The following is a 22,028-nucleotide window of genomic DNA, read 5'->3' on the forward strand; positions in this document are numbered from 1 at the left end:
GCCCCTGATGACACGTGAACACACACTCGGCGCTCAGAATGACACAGCTCTGATCGGAGGGAGGTGATCTCTGAAATTGCTCAGGTGAGTTTTTGTCTCTCTTTCATGCAAATAAAGTTTTTTAGGTTTGAATTTTATATTTTAAATATACACAGAGAGAGAGAAAGTGTGAACAGGTAAAGTGAGGGTCGTTCTTCCTCTCTTCTTCGCTGGTGTCTGGTGAACAGTAGCTGTCACAGAGGCTAAAAGCAGCTAGCTGAGCAAACAGGCCGGCCGGGGTTAATGGGTGTTTTAATGGAGAGAGCGAGAGTGCTAAGTAAATGTCTCCCTACCGCTGTGTGAAAAAAGAGAGAATGTGAGCGAGTGTCTCTCGACCCATAAAAACATCAGAAATAAACACAAACAAGCACAAAGTCGAGTTTCTGTCTGCTTTGGGTTTCAAGGTTAAAAAGAAAAGACTCCTGCTCCGTGAAGTCCCACATTTATACAGAAAAAGCTTAAAGTAACATATTTACTACTCAGTTTAATCCAAACAGAAGCTGAACTGTATCTTAGTATTATCATAATCCAGTAATTAATCAGGAGCTAGAGCCACATTTAGCCAGAGTTTAAATTTTTTGTATTGTAATTGACTGTGTATAAAGATGGAAACTGCTATAGCGCATTAAACCTGCATTGCTCCTAATGCCCAGCAGGGGGCGACTCCTCTAAACTCTGACTGTATAGAAGTCTATGAGAAAATGAGCGTCCTTCTCGGCTGATCTGGGTTCAGTCACTACTTTCAGGTCAGACTGAAGAAAACAGGAAGTGTATTTTAGAGTATTTTTCGATTTTGGTCCCGTCAGAGTCTGAGAGGAACAGGAAGGAGGAGGAGGGCGGGGCTACCTGTGACCGGTAGATCCACCTGTCACTCATCAACTCCTCCAGTTTCAAAACAGGAAAATACTCCGTCTGTAAAGTCAGCCACCGTGAATCAGCAGCGAGTAGTTATTCATTTCACTTTGAAGGTCACCAGGACATTAAAAAGATCTGAGTGGAAACGAGCGAGGTGCTCATCAGGATCCAATCAGGACGTAGTGCTGGCGTCTAAACTTCTGTTTACTTAAATGTGATCTTTAAGACCAGAGTAGGAATATTTTATGTGATTATTACCTTTGAAATCGATTTTTATCCACAGATTAAATTCAGTTATTGTTCACAAAGTCAGAACATTTGACCTCTGACGTCACACATCACTGAAATGTTTACATTAAAATGACGCCTACCTTCATAAACTCAGTGCAGTGCTTCACCCAGGTCACTGCTCGGACTTTTAATTTGAAGACAGGCAGGAAACACAGTCTAAGAGCGAGCTGCGGCGTTTAACAGGACAGGAAGTAGTTTGTTTTCATCCAGTGCTGCGGTCAGCTGGAAAAAAACATCTTATGTTCCTGGTGTTTATCACAGCTGCAGCTGTGTGACCCACACTGGAGTTAGGGTCAAAGGTCAACTTTTCAGAACAGAGCATAAACACTGCAGCTTGTTTGCTGCCTCAAACACACACCGTGGCCTTCAACGGGTCACCTGTGCAGATGTGACTGCGCAGATGTGACTGTGCAGTTGTGACTGTGCAGATGTGCAGACGCAGATTTGCAGATGTGACTATGCAGATGTGACTGTGCAGATGTGCAGACACAGATTTGCAGATGTGACTGTGCAGATGTGACTGTGCAGTTGTGACTGTGCAGATGTGCAGACGCAGATTTGCAGATGTGACTATGCAGATGTGACTGTGCAGACGTGGCTGTAGTGGTTGAAACGTGGGGAAAGGTTAACCAGTGCAGCAGCAGAGATTACTCTGAGAGCGAGCTGCAGCTCACACAGGCTGATAAGGCAGATTTGCTGAAAGGCATGCTGGGATTTGTAGGAGAAGATGGAGGTCATGACTGTGGGGCTGTAAGTCTTTCATTTATTCTTTCATCATTTTGAACAACATTACATTTTAATTGAGGTTAATTTTTTTTACCTTTAACTGATACTTTGTTGGTATTTATATTAATATGTCATATTTTTGCACAGTTGTTATAAATGTATACACATATTTAATTATAGGTTACATTATATTTTAAGACAATTTAGTTGTATCGTTTTTTTTATTGAATCCATGTATTTTGACATTATTTTGATCTTCTACCCTGAAATTTGAACTTCCACATGAATGTTGAACGATTTCAATATAAAATGTTTTGATATCATATCACAGAACGCATGCTCGTGTTATTTTTTGTCTCATTCTGTCAGGATGTATTTATAAAGATGCAACACACCAGCTTACCTAAACATGACTGCGATGCATCGTGTAACTCATTCTGACTGGCTGAAGTTTTAAGTAATGAAGGTTTTATGGAGCCTGTCATTAAGTTCTGGGCGCTGATGGGCTTCCATACTCACAGCTGTGGCCTCTGCTCTCTCTGTGTCTGACTGGATAAAAATTCAAACGTGTTTTTTGATTGAAAAACTGAAAATGTCAACAGATTCATGACCAGCTGAAGAAACGCAGATCTCTTTAGGCATCAGCTCTGTTTGCCAGCCAAACGCCCCTCTGTCAGCCGTGCTGATTGGTGGATCTCAGCAGCAGGTGACTGAGTCCAGCTGATGTTTTTCCACGCGCTGACTCTCAGCTCACCCTAAACTTCCTTGTGTGTTCACAGAGCTCCCAGACACAATCGGACGAACACTGAGCGTGACTCCCACCAACAGCTGATGTCCAGTACGAGTTGTTCTGTGCTTAAAGAGCTTTGATTTTCAGGAGTTTGGGACCCAGAGCTGGGGAGCGCTCTGAGGTCACAGCCCCCGTCAAAGATCAGAGCACACACAGGCAACGCCCAAACTGGAGGGCAGTTTGATAAAGGCCGAGGACAGAGCCACCCCTCCTGCAGAGGAGAGGGCGTCTCTGTGCTCGTGTCTGTCTCTCCTTTTTTTAATGAAACAATTTTGTGCTCAGCTTTTTATCACCATTATTCTGATGCAGCGTGAGACTTTGAGCTGTCGTAGAAACAAGAGAACACAAATATTTTAGAAATTTGTCTTACACTGTGGCCTCTGTCAGTGCACCCGGGGCAGCTGTGGCTACAGTGTACCTGCCATCACGGTGTGTGAATGGGTGGATGACTGAATGTAGTGTAACACGCTTTGGGGTCCATAGGGACTAAGTGCTATACAAATACAGGCCATTTACCATTTGTCAAAAACCTGTTAAAAACGTACATTTATATTAACGGGCAAACAGGACTTTGACCACAAAAACTAAAACTGCGATTCTGAATAAAAATAATAACAACAATGATCATATGTTACTATTGAAAATATCACAGTGATTAAAGCGCACACTCGAGGATTCACTGTAATAATTCATGAACCTGACACTGGTGTCATAAATGTACTGAGCGCTGTAGCTGCAGCAGCCGAGGATCAGGACTTTAACAGCGACCTGACCTCTGACCCCTGCTGTGGACCGATCACCCCAGACATTCTCTTTTTGGTGGCTTCTTGCTGTCATGTGATGGCGATTGTCTCAATGTGAACTTTCATTGGGGACAGTTTAACCCTGGTCCTCCATCTTTCTGTGCTCATGTGTTTACATCTCCACCTGTCAGCTAGCCTAGCTTCACTAACCCTCCAACCTCGCTGCTGTTTAGTTTTCAGTCTGTGTTTCTGTCCCAGGTTCTTCAGTCAGAACGTGGAGTATCACCTTTACATGGAAACTAGCAAGCTAACTTCCTGCTAACTGCTAACTGAGCTATATTGTTTTTGTCTGGACGTTAAACCTTATTGCACCACCTGCGAGAACATCCTCTCTGCACTTTGGACTCTCAGTGATGCTTCTGGGTTTATTTGATCGTGAACTTAAAGAGGATCAGAATCTGGAGGTGGTTAAGGAAGTCCGACTTATCATGTAGCTGGCTCACGAGGTCCACATGCTTGACAGTGCAGCTGTGCAATCATGAGATGCCCGCGAGCATGAGCGTGTCAGATTGAACCGATGGCGGCGCACTGTAACGCGCTGGTTCAAACATCGTTTTGAACCTAAACTCCAAACGCTCTCATTGTTCCCATATTTCCACGACAGCGACAGATGTTCTTGTGCTTGGAAATATCTAAATGACATGTAGTCATTACTGATGAGTGGCTGAACGTTCTAGGTCTTCATAGTAAAGGGGCATTCTTCCTCCCTGCTGTCGCCAAGCACTGCTAACAGATGATGGTTTGTTCGCTGTGTAATGCTTTATAAATAGAGATATTTATAATTCAATCATTTAAATAACTGACCCTTAAAATTGTGTCAGTACATTCATCATAAACCCAGCAGCATCAGCCAAAGTCCACAAGGTTGTTCTCTGTCTCTACATCATCGGCTGACTGTGTGCTGTCCTGTGGTTCCTGTAAATAAAGAGACAGATACACAGAACAACTGTTTGTTTTTGCCTTCGTCTCATTCCCAAACTGGGAGGACTGGGACCATTTTCTGGCCCAGGCTGTGGTTAGAGGGTTCAGGTTTTGAGGTTCGTTAGAGAGGAGTGTGTGATTCATTCATGAAACACAGGATTTATAAATGTGCTGGCTTCACATTTGAAGCCTCGCATGTTTCCTCTCAGTGTTACAGTGAGACGGGCTTCCAGCCTGCAGCTTTCCACAGTCTCTGTCAATGATTACCGAGCAGACCTTGACCTCGCTGCAGCGCTCTTCAAAACACGACTCGTGTATGCCGTTCAGACCAGCAGGTCCTCCTCGACTGCTGTTCGACCACGTCAGTGACAAAAGCTGCTGAAACCACCCAGCGTTTCCCCCGTCAGCGTCCGCACGTAAATGGATCTAAAGCAGCTTCGTATAGATGTGCAGAGGTCCAGCTCAGGGACTCAGTGAGTCCGGTCACTTTGAGTGTGCAATAAAACCATCAGCACGACATCAAATGAACATTTAACGTCCCTCAAACATGTTACGGTCTGAAGCTTGCAGTGATTTGCATTCAAACAGGTGTGACTGTATTCTGTGCAATACTCTGGCACATTATTGGATGACACGTGCAGGCGGACAGGTTCACAGCTGTTTGCACTCATAATAACACCTTTGCTGTTATTGTCTTCCAGTGAGCACCGCTAATTTCCCTGATTTACATATCGCTGTCAATCACACCCAATGGATTCCAATCAGAAAGCAAGCGGGGACGGACTGGCGGGGACGCAGAAGGAGGCGGCGCTTCGTTCACTCATGCAGCGAACCGGATACCAGCTGCGCCAGGTACGTGGCCCCTCAGACCCAGGAGACAGCAGCACGTGTCTGTTACTGCTCCTGAATGCTTTTCATGTTTTCCTGCTGGCGCTTCAGGAGAACGGTCAGCGGCGGTACGGCGGCCCGCCTCCAGGCTGGGACGGCCCCCCACCGGAGAGGGGCAGCGAGATCTTTGTGGGGAAATTGCCGAGAGATCTGTTTGAAGATGAGCTGGTTCCGCTGTGTGAGAAGGTCAGGGAACCACGGTTAAGGATGCGGTCACTGTGATCTATCTGGGGGTGTTGTTTCATCTGTGAGTGCTTCCCTCTCCATCTCTTCAGTTTGGAAAGATCTACGAGGTGAGGATGATGATGGACTTCAACGGGAACAACAGAGGATACGCCTTTGTCACCTTCAGCAACAAACAGGAGGCCAGGGCTGCCATGAAGCAGCTCAACAACTATGAGATTAGGTGATCCCTCTCTTATCTTCATTTGTACTGAATAATGACAGGATAACTGAGCTCTCAGAAACACATCAGCAGGCTTCAGGTCTACTTTCTTTCAGTCACTGTCAAAGAAATGTTAGAGTTATTTTTCTAGTAACAGTTCACAACTGCAAACATAATGGAGCAGCAAACTAAGAAGCACTGAGTACCCAAACAACCTGACCAGCAGGCATCTTTAATTCAATTCAATTTTATTTATATAGCGCCAAATCACAACAAAAGTCGCCTCAAGGCGCTTCATAGATACAGAGAAAAACCCAACAATCATATGACCCCCTATGAGCAAGCACTTTGGCGACAGTGGGAAGGAAAAACTCCCTTTTAACAGGAAGAAACCTCCGGCAGAACCAGGCTCAGGGAGGGGCGGGGCCATCTGCTGTGATTGGTTGGGGTGAGAGAAGGAAGACAGGATAAAAGACATGCTGTGGAAAAGAGACAGAGGTTAATAACAGATATGATTCAGTGCAGAGAGGTCTGTTAATACATAGTGAGTGAGAAAGGTGACTGGAAAGGAAAAACTCAATGCATCATGGGAATCCCCCGGCAGCCTACGTCTATTGCAGCATAACTAAGGGAGGACTCAGGGTCACCTGGTCCAGCCCTAACTATATGCTTTAGCAAAAAGGAAAGTTTGAAGCCTAATCTTAAAAGTAGAGATAGTGTCTGTCTCCTGAATCCAAACTGGAAGCTGGTTCCACAGAAGAGGGGCCTGAAAACTGAAGGCTCTGCCTCCCATTCTACTTTTAAATACTCTAGGAACAACAAGTAGGCCTGCAGAGCGAGAGCAAAGTGCTCTAATAGGGTGATATGGTACTACAAGGTCATTAAGATAAGATGGGGCCTGATTATTTAAGACCTTGTATGTGAGGAGCAGGATTTTGAATTCTGGATTTAACAGGAAGCCAAAACAGGAGAAATATGCTCTCTCTTTCTAGTCCCTGTCAGGACTCTTGCTGCAGCATTTTGGATCAGCTGAAGGCTTTTCAGCGAGTTTTTAGGACTTCCTGATAATAATGAGTTACAGTCGTCCAGCCTGGAAGTAATAAATGCATGAACTAGTGTTTCAGCGTCACTCTGAGACAGGATATTTCTAACTTTAGAGATGTTGCACAAATTGGAAGAACGCAGTCTTACATATTTGTTTAATATGTGCGTTGAAGGACATGTCCTGGTCAAAAATGACTCCAAGGTTCCTCACAGTGTTACTGGAGGCCAAGGTAATGCCATCTTTAATGTGAGCACCTTCTCCTGAATGTGGAGCACAGGTGGTTCAAGAGTCATGCCTCACCTGACTTCAGCTCATATAAGTCTTTAGTTACAACAGCCAGAGTCAAACCAGTCAGGCGACTAGTCAAACCTGGGAGTCCAGCCTGGTTCTGATTCCTCATTGGTGACTGCCTTGTTGAGAGAATCATTAATTAACATCGGTACAGACTAGAGATGGCACGATACCACTTTTTTATGTCCGATACCGATACCGATATCATAAATTTGGATATCTGCCGATACCGATATGAATCCGATATAGTGTTTTTTAATCAACAAAACTGTTTTTTAAATATCTTGCTGCATTTTGTATAAGTTCATACTCAAGTTTAAAACAACAACTACACTAAAGCTATTCTGTTATACCTGTATACAAAAAAAATATTTCATAGTTCAGCAATACTGATCAATCTAATAAACTTAGACCTACACCATCCTCCCTATTCTGGTATTTTAAAGAGTACTTAGCGTAAATATTAAGCAACCTAACTAATAGGGTTCCAACTCCCAGCAACAACAAAAATAAATAAATAAAAAATAGGGAACCACCCCTCACGCGCCACCTCATGATGCTTAATCGACGTAATCAACCTTAATTTGATGCAGTGTGAAAAAAAAATGCACAGAAATCAATTATTTTTCAAGAAATATTAAATAGATTCAACATCTTTCTTCAACAAAATTGCAGACTGCACAGATGGTACCTTCCCAAAGGAAAAAGTACTATAGCTTACTAGGGTATATATATTAGACTTAATAGTTACTATATACAGTAATGGACTTCTATTCATTTTACATCAGATTAAAACTTTGTGTGTCAGATAATTATTTATTAAAAGCTCGACATTTTAAATGAGAATAAGAAAGAAAAGTATGTCTTTGTGCCCCCTTTTCCCTGTTCATGCCCTATCGGCCCCCCTGGCTAAACTTTGCTAGATCCGCCCCTGCACAGTTACCAGCGTCAGCTACGTAGAAAAAGATCCTGGAGTAGAAAGTAATATTAAATACATTCTAACAACAGCTGATCAAGCTTAAACGTGCTGCTGTTGTTCAGCCGCTGGTTTCCTCTTTCTGGTGCAAAGTGGGCCAAAAACAAACAAGACAGACGATCAGCTGATCATTTAAGCAGTTTCATGATTGAAGTAGCAGCCGGAGAGCGAGAGGCAGTCGCTCGTTAAGCTTAACGCAGGAATGCTTTACAAACATTCAGAGATGGACTTACACACTTGCTTTACTTCTCTCGGGATAACTTTGTCGGAGATGAAATGCCGGGTTGCTAGCGAAGCTCCACATGCTCTCCAGACCACCGGTCCCGCATGCCACAGTCGCTCTATCACGTGATGCATACTGCTCCGACGTGCTAACGTTCTGAGGTGAGTTACGGCGTGTTGCAAGTTTTGTGAGGTGCTTTCGTGATATTTAATGGATCGGATTACATTTTTTTATTTTTCTCCGATATCGATCCAGTCATTTAGGTCAGTATCGGACCGATACCGATACGTAATATCGGATCGGTCCATCTCTAGTACAGACTAGCAGTACCCACCTACCATCACTCTACCAGCCGGCCATCCCCCTACAGCAAGGGTGGGGAACCCCAAGGGTTGGTGTCCTGCCAGTTTTAGATCTCACCCTGGGTCAACAGACCTGAATCACATGATTAGTTCATTACCAGGCCTCTGGAGAACTTCAAGACATGTTGAGGAGGTCATTTAGACATTTAAATCTGCTGTGTTGGATCAAGGACACATCTAAAACCTGCAGGACCCTGGCCCTTAAGGCCGGAGTTCCCCACCCCTGACCTGCAGCCTATCAACTGACCAACTAACCTTCTATGACCCACTAACCAAACACCCAACCCTACGACCTTTAACCCTGCCAGTGACGTAACGCAAATTATTCTACCAATCTACCAGAAACACCCAAACTACGTAATGGTCCAGAGGAGAGGAAACCAGAGCAGATACAAGTCCAAAATTCAAATGTTCATGACAAGTCAGCCGATACAGTGAACAGGCAGGAAGCAGGAGAGCAAGGAGAGCTTCTTTATCTCAAAATAGACTGGGAGCATTACACCGGGGAAACAGATGGTGCAGGTACTCGAGTGCTTTTAACACAAAAAAAACCCCTTAACAAATAAACCCAAAGTCCTGGGTTGTGGTCACAGTCCAGTACAAACATAGAAACACCCAAGTGCCAATCAGCAAAGACCTAACAAAGCAACCTTAGCCAGCTGGGTTCCCGTTTGAGCTTGAACCAAATCTTTCTCTGGCCCACAGGAACGGACGCCTCCTCGGCGTTTGTGCCAGCGTCGATAACTGCCGCCTCTTTGTTGGCGGGATTCCCAAAACCAAGAAGCGAGAGGAGATCCTGTCAGAGATGAAGAAGGTCACAGACGGCGTCGTCGATGTCATCGTGTACCCCAGCGCCGCCGACAAATCCAAGAACAGAGGCTTTGCTTTTGTCGAGTATGAGAGCCACCGAGCAGCTGCCATGGCCCGTCGCAAACTGCTGCCAGGTACCAAACCAAACTCAAACTTAGCTAATGTACAGTTATAATTCCCGCTCTGACTTCAGGAACGATTCACTGAAGAACAAAAATAAGATGTTTTCAAAGGATCTGTTAAAACGGGTTCAGTTATCCCCTAAAACTCGAAGGCTCTGATGATCAGCTGGTGCCAACTTCCTGTGGTGCTGGAGACACTGAGCAGCTGCAGCTGCAGTGGTTTAGCTAACAAATCCTTGACACCGGCATTGGGCAGTTAATTTTCCTTAGGCGGCCACATGAGGGCCTCATGAATAAATTTATAATTTATAGTTCAGCTGTAGCTCTCCACCCGGCTTCACACTGTCTAATACCTCGTAAAGTAAACCTAACATAATAAAAAATGACAAAGTCTCTTTTTGGCTGGCTGTAAGGCTGCATCATCACTGGCCAATCACAGCCTGTGACACAATGTCCAATAGAAGAAGAGCTTGGATGGGCTTAATGATAAGATAACTGCTGTATGAGTAATGTGAATGTGAGTTTCAGATAGACCCATAAATATACCCAAAGCTGTTGGTTTGTTACACTATCTGATTCTCAGAATCAGAATCAGAAAGGGTTTTATTGCCAAATGTTGAGCGGGTTTACAACATTAGGAAATTGCTGCGGTGCTTCAGTGCAAACATACTGTCATAAATACTGTTATAAATTAAGCTTAAATAGACATGAAAATAAAAATGAGAATAAGAATTAAAAGTGCTAAGTAGATAGATATATACATGATATATACATGAGTGCAGGTGGTGATCAGTGCCAAACATGGAATGATGCAGTGACACAGCATAGGGTCATGTGTTAGTGCTGGGAACAGTCATATGGTTATTGTTCATGTGTCCAACAGCAGAGGGGTAGAAACTGTTCTTGTGGCGAGAGGTTCTGGTGCGAATGGACCGGAGCCTCCTGCCTGAGGGGAGCAGGTCAAACAGACTGTGTCCAGGGTGAGAAGGGTCAGCTGAGATCCGAGCTGCACGCCCCAGTGTCCTGGAGGTGTACAGGTCCTTCAGAGATGGGAGTCTGCAACCAATCACCTTCTCAGCAGAGCGCACAACACGCTGCAGTCTCTGTTTGTCCCTGACAGTGGCTCCAGCGTACCACACGGTGATGGAGGAGGTGAGGATGGACTCGATGATTGCAGTGTAGAATTGCAGCATCGTCCGTGTTGGCAGGTTGAATTTCTTCAGCTGCCTCAGGAAGTACATCCTCTGCTGGGCTTTCTTGATGACGGAGGTGATGGTGGGCTCCCACTTCAGGTCCTGGGTGATGGTGGTACCCAGGAAGCGGAATGAGTCCACAGAGGTGATGGGGGTGTCAGTCAGGATGATGGGGGGGGGCTGTGTGCTTCCTGAAGTCCACAATAATCTCCACTGTCTTCTGGGCATTCAGCACCAGGTTGTTGTGGCTGCACCAGGACACCAGACGTTCAACCTCCCTCCTGTAGGCAGACTCGTCCCCGTCCGAGATGAGCCCAATGACGGTGGTGTCATCTGCAAACTTGATTAGCTTGACAGACTGGTGGGTGGAGGTGCAGCAGTTGGTGTACAGGGAGAAGAGCAGAGGAGAAAGAACACAGCCCTGAGGGGAGCCGGTGCTGATGGTCCGGGAGTCCGAGACATTCTTTCCCAGCCTCACATGCTGCTTCCTGTCCGTCAGGAAGTCAGTGATCCACTGGCAGATGGGATCAGGCACATTCATCTGGGAAAGCTTGTCTCGGAGATGGTCTGGAAGGATGGTGTTGAAGGCAGAGCTGAAGTCCACAAACAGGATCCTGGCGTAGGTTCCTGGGGAGTCCAGATGCTGCAGGATGAAGTGTAGGGCCATGTTGATGGCGTCGTCTACAGACCTGTTGGCTCTATATGCAAACTGCAGGGGGTCCAGGAGGGGGGCCGTGAGGGTCTTGAGATAGGAGAGAACCAGGCGCTCAAAAGACTTCATGACCACAGATGTCCGAGCCACGGGTCTGTAGTCATTTAGTCCAGTGATCCTAGGTTTCTTGGGGACAGGGATTATGGTGGAGGACTTGAAGCAGGCAGGCACATGACATGCCTGCAGTGAGGAGTTGAAGATGCCAGAAAACACTGGGGCCAGCTCGTTTGCACAGTGTCTGAGGGTGGCAGGAGACACGCCGTCTGGGCCGGGAGCTTTCCGAGCATTCAGATTCTTAAACTGCTTCCTCACATCTGCTTCATGAATATGAAGAGTTGTGGTGGGAGGAGGTGGTGTGAAATCCTCTTTTGTGTGGGGTGAGGAGGGGGGTGTTGTAGGTGAACGGTTTGAAGGTGGTGATGGCTCTATGGAGGGGGGAGAGGTGGGGGAATTAGTGTCCAAAGTGTCTCTATTGTTGGGGTCGTTGGAGGTGTGAAGGCTGCCTGATGGCTCGTCAAAACGACAGTAGAAGTCGTTAAGGGTGTTGGCTAAGAGCAAGTCATCAGTGGAGTGGGGGGTTTTAGGCTTGTAGTTGGTGATATTCCTAAAACCTTTCCACACAGAGGCCGAGTCATTCTCTGAGATCTGCTGCTGCATCTTCTCAGAGTGCTGATGTTTAGCAATGTCCACTTCTTTAGTGAACCTGTACTTGGCCTCTCTGTAGCAGTCCCTGTCTCCGCTTCTGAACGCCTTTCTCTTTTCCAGCCACAGCTTTTTGAGTTTAGGAGTAAACCAGGGTTTGTCATTGTTATAACTCACCCTGGTGCGTGATGGCACAATGCTGTCCTCACAGAAGTGGATATAGGAGGTGACAGTGTCCGTAAACTCGTCCAAGCTGTTAGAAGCAGCCTTCATTGTGTCCCAGTCTGTGGTCTCCAAACACGTGCGAAGCTCCTCCACAGCCTCGTTGCTCCACAGTTTTTTGGTCCTCACGACAGGTTTGGAGACCTTCAGCCTCTGTCTGTACGCGGGGATCAGGTGGATCATGACGTGGTCAGAAAGTCCGAGTGAAGCGCGCGGCACCGCGCGATAGGCCCCGCTGATCGTGCTGTAACAGTGGTCTAATGTCCTCTCCTCTCTGGTCGGGCATTTAATATACTGCTTGTATTTTGGAAGCTCATGGCTCAGATTGGCTTTGTTAAAGTCCCCAAGAGCAATGATGAGAGAGTCCGGGAATGTCCGCTCCATGTGCAGTATCTGCTCCGCGAGTGCGCACTGAGCTACCTGCGCATCCGCATCTGGCGGGATGTAAACAGCGGCCAGGATGAATGAAGCAAACTCCCGCGGAAAATAAAACGGTTTGCAGTGAATAAAAAGGTATTCCAGAGAGGAAGAGCAGTGCTGAGCAATCACTGTTACATCTGTGCACCAGCCACTATTAATGTAGAAGCAGACACCTCCACCTGTGGTCTTACCAGAGAGAGAGGCCTGCCGGTCCGCGCGCAGCAGATGAAAGCCCTCCAGCTTGAGCGCGCAGTCCGGGATGTTCTCACTGAGCCACGACTCCGTAAAACATAAGACACAGGAGGAGGCAACGTCTCTGTTCATGCTTCTCATCAGGGCCAGTTCGTCTATTTTATTCCTGAGTGAGCGTACATTAGAAAGGAAGATCCCAGGAAGAGCAGTTCGCAGTCCACGTCTCCTCAGACGCACGAGTACGCCGGCTCGCTTCCCTCTCTTTCGGCGTCTCACTTTCCTGATCAGAGTCTGCAGTAAATCTGCCGCAGATGCGACAAATATTGGAAGTAAATCCACAGGTGTTGTAGTCCTGTAGTTAAGAAGCTCTTCTCTGGTGTAAGAATATCCAGAGGAGTGCCCAGACACAGAAGTTATGCACAAAAACAAAACAGAAGTAACGCACTGAAGCACCAGGGCATCCATACGCGGCGCCATCTTGGATCACAACAGTGATCACAACATCTGATTCTCCTGGAGTCTAAAGCTGAAAGTGTCAGAGATAAGATACAGAAACAGCTTTACTGCTTCTCCACAGGAAGATCAGGCTCATTGTGCAGCATTAAGTCTGATCATGCGGGTGGAAAGCCACGACACCGTGCCTCTGAAATCTGGCCTCCAATAGCGTCCAATCATCACTGAGTCCTGCTGAAGTTAAAGAGCGTCTGCCTCGTTAGCATCTTACTTGGTTTCTGACCCTGAACCCAACACCACAAACCATCCAGAGGACAATTACACGCTCTAGTAATTTTAGAAAAATAAAGCCAGCATGTTCCTCTGACGTCCAGCAGAGGCAGCAGGGAGTCAGTCCCATAGACTCTCATGTTAAACCTTTACAGCAGAAATAAATGTGTTTACAACCTGTTTGGTCTTTATAGATAATTTCCCATTCATAACGTCTGTTTACATAACTCATCTATTTAAATTGCATTAAGGCTTAAACTTTACCTTTTAGGGGCGTGGCCTCTTTGAGTGACAGATGGATGGTTACACAGGTGGCTATAGCTGCTAGCTGTCTGCCAGCTTCACCTGAACTGCTCCTCTGGACTGTGTTTGTGCTGTTGGAGCCCTCTGGAGCATTTTCATTGACACCATGTGACCAATAACATGGCTGCTGTGAGGTCACTGTACTGTCCAAGATGTCTGAGCTCAGTTTGAGAGGATTTATTTGGATGTTACTGATCAGCAGTAATTAACAGGTATAGCAGTAATTAGCTCCTCCTTCTCAGCTGAGGGGGAGTGGCTTCAGACCAGCAGTTTACAAGTCGAGGATCACAAAGAGAACGATCCCTGCCAGACTTGATCACGAGTTTCCGTCTCCTCTATTAGGTCGTATCCAGCTGTGGGGTCACGCCATCGCTGTGGACTGGGCGGAGCCTGAGGTGGAGGTTGACGAGGATACCATGGCAACAGTGAAGATTCTGTATGTGAGGAACCTGATGCTGCAGACGACAGAGGAGACCATCGAGAAGGAGTTCAACAGCCTGAAGCCAGGTTCGATCAAAGCTCTGATTGTCCCTGAATGCGTCTTGTTGTTGCTCGTTTTGTAACTGAACTGCAGATTTTGAAAGACAAACGTTTAAAAGTAATATTTGAAGTATTTTATATTTGAGGACACGTGTCTGCAGAAAGAAATTTGGTTTTAGAAAAGTACTTTTTGTATTTGTGCTGCAGGCGCAGTGGAGCGAGTGAAGAAGATCAGAGACTACGCCTTCGTCCATTTCACTCAGAGAGAGGACGCCATCAACGCCATGAAAGCGCTCGACGGAAAGGTCAGCAAGGCCCAACATTTAGTTCTTCCTCTGTTTTCACTAATCAAAATCCGTTTTGATTACGCTTGTTATGCTGTAATCAGTGGACACCTGTGTGTTAACCGTGAGGAGAAGGTTTCTGAAAGCCTCAAAGACTGACCAGGATCTCCTGCAGATGGTGGACGGCTCTCCCATCGAGGTGACGCTGGCCAAGCCGGTGGACAAAGACAGCTACGTTCGCTACACCAGAGGGACGGGAGGCCGAGGAGGCTCTCTGCTACAGACCGACTACACCTCCTACACGCTGGGACAGGTGAGTTATTGACGAATGTCATGTGACACAATGTTTGACCAACAGGAAGCCAACAGGCACTCTGAGTTATTCCTCCTTTCAGGGCAGCTTTCAATGATCCACAGCTCAAAATAATCCTTCTGTAGCTGATACTGAGCCTCGGTGCAGCCCCTCACTTCATTTGCTGTCTGAAACAAGCTATTTTAGCTCCTCCCCCTTTAAGACAATTTCCTTCTGACTGGCTGTCACTCACAAACAGAATGGTTGAACAGCAGGTGGGTGTGGCTTCCGTGTTCCTGAGATGACCGAACATCTAAGAGTGCTTAGATCAGGGTTACTGAACACAGACTGAGCTCATTATTAGCAGCTTGATGTTTATCGTGAACGACAGCAGATGTGACAGGAAACACTGAAACTGTGAGTGTAGACCTCGTTCTGGTGCTCCAGGAAACTCGTATCTGCTTCCTGTTAAAATGTACAAATACACATCTTTCTCTCTCCTCCTATAGATGTACGACCCTTCGGCGGCGTACCTCGGTGCGCCGGTGTTTTACGCCCCCCAGGCCTACACAGCCATACCAGCTCAGTTCCGCTTCCCAGCGGCCAAAGCTAACGTTGGAGGTCGAGGGCTGATCCGGACGCCGTCGGTCCGAGGTGAGGATGCCCTTAGAGCATGTGTGATCTCTGAATGCCTGCAAAGACAGCTCGCACTCACCTACAGAATAAAAGCACTCTGAGACTGAAGGAGCAGGTAGGCCCTCTGTCAGAACACCTGAACAGCTGCGCTGGGGACAGACTAATGCTTGGTTAACCACAGAGAACACACATGTGAGACACAGAGCTGACTCATAGAAACAAACAAGTCCACATTATTTCTAATGGCGAGCAAGGGGCGACTCTAAAAGGGAAATGAGTCTACTGAGTCCCACTACCATACCCCGCGCTCACCGTGTCACATGACCCCACCTACATCTTTTATACACAGTCTACGAGCTGGAGAGGGTTCATTTCTGAGGAAAAAGCAGAATCCTCCTTGTCAGAGATTAGATGGCTCCACAGATTTACTTTAAAATCTTTGTGTTTCTCTGAGTAAAAGCCTCCAGGGCTCAGCTTTGAACCTGCTCTGCCTCTGATAGGCTGCTGCGTTTCAGTGCTTCTGTGTGAGTCTGAGCTCGCTCTGCATCCATCAGCACTTTCAGATTTTAGTTTTATGCTGCAGCGCTTTAAACATAAAAGAAAGCTCCAAATCAAACAGACTTCTGATGGTGAACTGAGAGTTTGTGAAGCCCCGCCCCTGAACGCTGACTGTCCAATCACAGATCAGTCAGAGTGAGTCGTCTCAGTGGGCCTGCACAACTTTAAAGAGTCTCAGAGGTAACCCTGCCGCTGTGCAGAGGCTGGAGGCGGGGCCTCAGAAACCATCATTTCACCTGTGTCATGAAGCGGTTCAGCTGAATCACAAACACGTGATGATGTGTGAATGTTTTTCTGAAGCAGGAATCAAAAACAGATCCACGAATCACGAGAAGTTTCTGTCAATTCAGGCTTGAATGAATTTAAATACCTGAAACTCAATCAGGCAGGAAACGGTAATCGTCAACGAGCATCAGAAGAAGAAGGGCAGGAGTACTGTTACCGTGGTTACCACCGTACCTGTTCACTCTGATCAGATAATTGTCTGGCTGTGTGATTCTTCTTACGGCTGATTTCCGGTGATTTGATTGATTTCACTGCCTTTTCGATTTCCTGTAGAAATTTACATGACTGTACCTGTAGGGGCTGCGGGGGTGCGGGGACTGGGTGGGCGGGGCTACCTGGCCTACGCTGCTGGGGGTGGAGCCATGGGGAGAGGCGGTGGTGGCGGTGGTGCCTCCTACGGGCTGAAGGCAGACAAGCAGCAAGAGGAGAAGTTGTATGATCTTCTGCCGGGAATGGAGCTGACCCCAATGACCCCGAACCTGAAGGCCACCGCTGTCAAGCCTGCACCACAGGTAACAGGACACACCTGACCGAGAGGCCTTTAATTGTTGGTGTGGCACAAAAATCCAGAGCACACAACTCATAAAATGCATTTGGTTTTATTTATATATTTATCATAGTGTAAGTATAGACTCGACAGTTATACAGAAAAAACAATCAGGCCTGGCGACAGTGACAAGGAAAAACTCCTTTTTAATAGGATGAAACCTCTCAGAGGGGCGGGGCCATCTGAGAGACTGATTTGGGGGTAGGAGACAGAGCACAGACTGGGGTCTCAACTGGTCCCGGCCTGATGTGTCAAATAACCTCACTTGGGCCAGGGTTACCCAGGCCTAAGCACCTGGGCTGAGTGAAAACGAGGCGGGCCTCCTGCAGGGTCACCTCGGTGCTTCCGATAGGCTCCTTGTCCATTAGTTCCCAATTGGATCAACTTGACTCCGATCGACTGGTTTTCCATTACTTTCGAGTACTACCTAATGTACATTGTTGTCATTATACCAACGGGGCCGAACGTCCTGTGGCATAATTGGTATGTGACACGAACGCCACAACAAGGTGGACGTCAAGGCGATGATGTAGCTGCTGCTCGGTCTGAGGCTTTTTCTCACACTCGGGGACCACAGCCTTGTTTTTGGAGACATTTCCCTCATTGCTGGGTTTCAAAAATGGCGGTTTAGATTTTTGTGAACAAGATGCTCTCATGACTCATCAAGTGATGCCACTGACCAGCCAATCGGTGGCATGCAGTCTGACGAGCTCACATTTTAGTGACTGCTTGGAACCCCAGCTGAGCAGCTACTACTTTAGTACTATGACCTAATGGAAAAAACCTGAAAACTGTGGTGAGTCGATCAAAGTTGATGGAAAAGTGTCCATGCAGTCGGGCTGACCTCAGCCCACAGCTCAGGGTCTGGAGGCAGCGTCCTGTCTGTGGACATCTGGCTTCATCAGGTGCACTGGGTGATCCACAGCTGGAGGAGAAGCCTGAGGCCACAGAGCGCCCACTGGAATCTAAGAATTTCACTCCCCCAAAATAACCCACTGCAGTCAGGTAACTGCATGAAGGGGAAAACTCAGTCAGTCATGTGACCTACAGCAGTGAACATGGGCCGCATGATGCCTTCATGGGAGTGCAGTAAATATCACACCTGATGAGAACCTCTGACAGTGAACAGCTGAAACAGCAACCAGGGACGAGGCTCCACCTGGTGGCGATATTCCACATTTACGTTTTCTTTTGTATTCAGTTTTTATTCAGATGGATTGTCAGTGAGGGAGACTAGGATACATCAGATCAAATTAGATTTGATGTATTCATCTGCAGGAAACACTAAACCCAGATCAGTCTGACGATACTGAAGCTGTCAGGGTTTATTAAATGCTGCTCATTTAAAACGAAAGGAAGAACAAACCTTTCAAATTAAAACACTAAAATGTACAAAATATATTTTTATATTTGGTCAAACAGACTCTCCTCGTACTTTTATACTTTTAGCTCTCACGCACCATTACTGTGAGTAAATACTGCAGTCTGTCTGTCCTCCTGTCTGTCCTCCTGCCTCTCTGTCCACCTGCCTGCCTGTCCTCCTGTCTGTCCTCCTGTCTGTCCTCCTGTCTCTCTGTCCTCCTGCCTGTCCTTCTGTCTGTCCTCCTGCCTGTCCTCCTGCCTGTCCTCCTGTCTCTCTGTCCTCCTGTCTGTCTGTCCTCCTGTCTCTCTGTCCTCCTGCCTGCCTGTCCTTCTGCCTGTCCTCCTGTCTGCCTGTCCTCCTGCCTGTCCTCCTGTCTGTCCTCCTGCCTGCCTGTCCTCCTGTCTCTCTGTCCTCCTGTCTCTCTGTCCTCCTGTCTGTCTGTCCTCCTGCCTGCCTGTCCTCCTGTCTCTCTGTCCTCTTGTCTCTCTGTCCTCCTGCCTGCCTGTCCTCCTGTCTGTCTGTCCTCCTGCCTGCCTGTCCTCCTGTCTCTCTGTCCTCCTGTCTCTCTGTCCTCCTGCCTGCCTGTCCTCCTGTCTGTCTGTCCTCCTGCCTGCCTGTCCTCCTGTCTCTCTGTCCTCCTGTCTCTCTGTCCTCCTGCCTGCCTGTCCTCCTGTCTGTCTGTCCTCCTGTCTGTCTGTCCTCCTGTCTCTCTGTCCTCCTGCCTGCCTGTCCTCCTGTCTGTCCTCCTGCCTGCCTGTCCTCCTGTCTCTCTGTCCTCCTGTCTGTCAGGTCCTGGAGGAGCTCTGTCAGAAGAATAACTGGGGTCAGCCGGTCTATCAGCTGCACTCTGCCATCGGTCCAGACCAGAGACAGCTCTTCCTCTACAAGATCACCATCCCAGCGCTGGCTACTCAGTACCCCAACGTGTAAGCACGTCTCACCTGTCTGATCACCTGCCTGCTGTTCAGCTGGACGCAGCGCTGACTGTCCACCTGTTCACGTATCTCTCGGCAGCCATCCCTTCACCCCTGCTAAGCTGTGCGCGGGCGTAGAAGAGGCTAAAATTCACGCGGCCGAACACACCCTGCAGACGCTCGGCGTGCAGACGGAGGGCGCCACCGATGCCAGCTGTGCGACTGCGGCTGCCGTGGCAGCAGTAGCCTTCCCAGGTATGTGAAGGTCCGTACCCAAAGCCGACTAACGCTTCACTCAACTAACCGCTGACAGACGCTCACCTGCAGGCCCAAACACCACAGACTGTATATAAAAGATGGACATGGCTTCAAAGCCTGCCAGATGGCGCGAGTGCTGATGACCAGCAGGGGGCACCTGCTGTGTGATTGTAAGTGAACTCTCTCCTGATGACTTGCAATTTTTCAAAATAAAACATTCCTCCTCCTGCAGAGGACGAGAGACTTCACTAACCAGGAGGTGACATCACAGCGGCTACGTCCATCTTTTATATACAGCCTATAAAAATGCTGCAGCTAAAAGGCTTCGATGGGACCAGAACAGCTAAAGTTTTGTGCTGCCGTCCTGAAACAGGCGGTGCTGAGCTTGCATTGTGTGTCCCCGCAGGATACACGCTGGCGGGCCCGGCGTCGACGGCGGTCGCCTCCCAGCTGAAGCAGGCCGTGTCTCTGGGTCAGGACCTGACTGCCTACACCACCTACGATGGCTACCCCGCCTTCGCTGTGGCGGCTCGCCACACTGACGGATACGGTGTTTTCTAGAGCAGCGGTTTCAGAAGAAGAACGCCCACAGGATGCTTTGATGCTCTTTTCAAACTTCCTGAAAGTACAACATGAAATCTGATTGGCTCGTTATAGATACCAACGCTCAGTCAAACCCAAACAAAAGGAATCGAATGCGCCTTCACGCTGAGGTCCAAACTCTCCAGAACTCGGCGGTTTGAGTCTCGCAGGAAGCCGCGGCCAGAAAACGTCTCAGACTCGTCAGCATCTTCTTCTTTCTCCACGCGTCGCTCTCTGCTCTCCAGCTTCCTGAAATCCGAATCATGGCCGTGGTTTCCACGGTTTCGTCATTGATTAGGCAGCCCGTGATTGGCTGTGATTGGTCGGTTTGAATTCACGTTTGGATCGGTTTTTTTCCTCGTAGCGTGTTTACAGCATTGAAGTGTAGCTCAGTCATTTTATCGCCATCGCCTTCGTGTCGCTCGGTTTTTTACTGAAAACTTTTGTTTTAAAAATCTGAGACCAGTATTTAAGTTCCTGTTTCAGTTAGGTTCAGCCGACATTTTTAAAAAGCTGTGATATGATGCACTTACAATACTGCTGTACTGCTGAAACGTGCTCTCAGTTCATAATCCTCATGATCTCCAGCTAACAGAAGCTGGATCAGAAACGTTGTCCCTGCTGTTGGAGTGAATCCGTGGGTTCCTCTTACTTTGTGGATGTGGAGCTGCTGACTTCGTTCTGGTGTCTCTGAGGCGTTACTCCATAAACACCAGCTGATGCCGTGATGCTCGTCTCGTCGCTCTTTCATTGTTTTTCATCTGTTTTAACCTTTCCTTCATTCCACTGCCACTAACTAAACCAGGGTTTATTATCTCTGGTTTAGTTAAACACTTGGTTAACTAAAGTTACTAAAGCTGGTTCATGCCTCTAATAAAAGTTTAATGAGTTTCCATGCTTGCTTTGAGGGAGGCGATTGACCTTTGACCTGTCAGGACACGGCGATGTCGTTGATTCGTGTTGACTTTTATTCTTAAATGTTTCTGGAGAGTTTTAATCGACGACACTGAGCTGTGAACACGCTGAAGCAGAGACAGTATTAAAGTGTGTGAAGCACTTAGAGCTTATTTTTATACCGGGAGAAAGAATGAACATCCTCGCTGTGTTTGTACAAACGGATTTTAGTCCTTTTTCTGTAATAATTGACTCAGAAACTGAAACATGGGAAACTGAATCAGCGCTTATCTGTCGAGCTAATTCTTCAGGTTTCTCACATCGTCAAAAGAAACCGCTGCAATAAACTGTTGATTTTTAACAATCATCTCAAAATGAATAAAATAAGATCTGAATAAACAGCAGCCTCCTCATGTCATCTTTGAAAGCTCAGTGAAAACTGAAGAAATGAGAGCAGAGGACAGTGATGGAAGCTGGTTCCACAGAAGAGGGGCCTGAAAACTGAAGGCTCTGCCTCCCATTCTACTTTTAAATACTCTAGGAACAACAAGTAGGCCTGCAGAGCGAGAGCGAAGTGCTCTAATAGGGTGATATAGTACTACAAGGTCATTCTCTGCATTATTGCAGGGTCCACCTTACAACATAAAGCACAGTGAAGCGACTGTTGTTGTGATTTGATGCTGTTTAATTAAAATTGAATTGTTTTATCATCATACGGATTAATATTCTCACTGAAAAAGGTGGAGCTGTAGTTCGAGGCTGTGACCACTAGGGGGCTGCAACCAGAGCACATCAGCTGTTTGTGTCTCGTTTGTTATCGGCATGTGTCATGAGCTGCACACAGACAGACTTCACACAGCAGCGCACTTTGGATCAAACATTTAAAACATTTATTTTCGTTATATTTGTTAAAACGCAGGCAGACGATCAAAGTTTACATCACAGATCAGAAAGAGGCGGGAACATATAACACGAGGAGCGTGTATAATTTCTCAGTGATT

At 47.1% G+C, this 22,028-nt stretch overlaps 1 protein-coding gene across 3 annotated transcripts; it reads left to right on the top strand.

Moving 5' to 3' along the window:
- a1cf (apobec1 complementation factor) lies at positions 1-21,428 on the top strand. 3 transcript variants are annotated; one of them, XM_085467146.1, is made up of 13 exons: positions 1-84; positions 5,127-5,277; positions 5,365-5,499; positions 5,589-5,719; positions 9,301-9,539; positions 14,277-14,441; positions 14,622-14,719; positions 14,874-15,011; positions 15,500-15,644; positions 16,743-16,981; positions 19,169-19,305; positions 19,394-19,548; positions 19,958-21,428. In XM_085467146.1, exons 2-13 carry the CDS (start codon positions 5,176-5,178, stop codon positions 20,110-20,112), a joined length of 1,839 nt encoding a protein of 612 aa, XP_085323272.1. In that variant the 5' UTR covers positions 1-84; positions 5,127-5,175; the 3' UTR covers positions 20,113-21,428. The 3 variants fall into 3 exon arrangements, with proteins under 3 accessions (XP_085323272.1, XP_085323273.1, XP_085323274.1); XM_085467147.1 differs by having other exon boundaries at positions 16,767-16,981; XM_085467148.1 differs by having other exon boundaries at positions 19,394-19,558; positions 19,958-20,021.
- Positions 21,429-22,028: the final 600 nt, after the last annotated feature.

This window comes from Copadichromis virginalis, linkage group LG8 (genome assembly GCF_057382275.1).
Source record: "Copadichromis virginalis isolate Kocher_CV1m ecotype Utaka linkage group LG8, C_Virginalis_male_GT1.1, whole genome shotgun sequence".
In the NCBI taxonomy this organism is placed as follows: Eukaryota; Metazoa; Chordata; class Actinopteri; order Cichliformes; family Cichlidae; genus Copadichromis; species Copadichromis virginalis.

Coding starts and splice junctions, on each gene's coding strand:
- a1cf (XM_085467146.1), top strand. CDS start 5,176: ATGGATTCCAATCAGAAAGCAAGCGGGGACGGACTGGCGGGGACGCAG. Junction 5,500..5,588: donor TGGTTCCGCTGTGTGAGAAG/GTCAGGGAACCA, acceptor CCATCTCTTCAG/TTTGGAAAGATCTACGAGGT. Junction 19,306..19,393: donor GCTACTCAGTACCCCAACGT/GTAAGCACGTCT, acceptor ATCTCTCGGCAG/CCATCCCTTCACCCCTGCTA.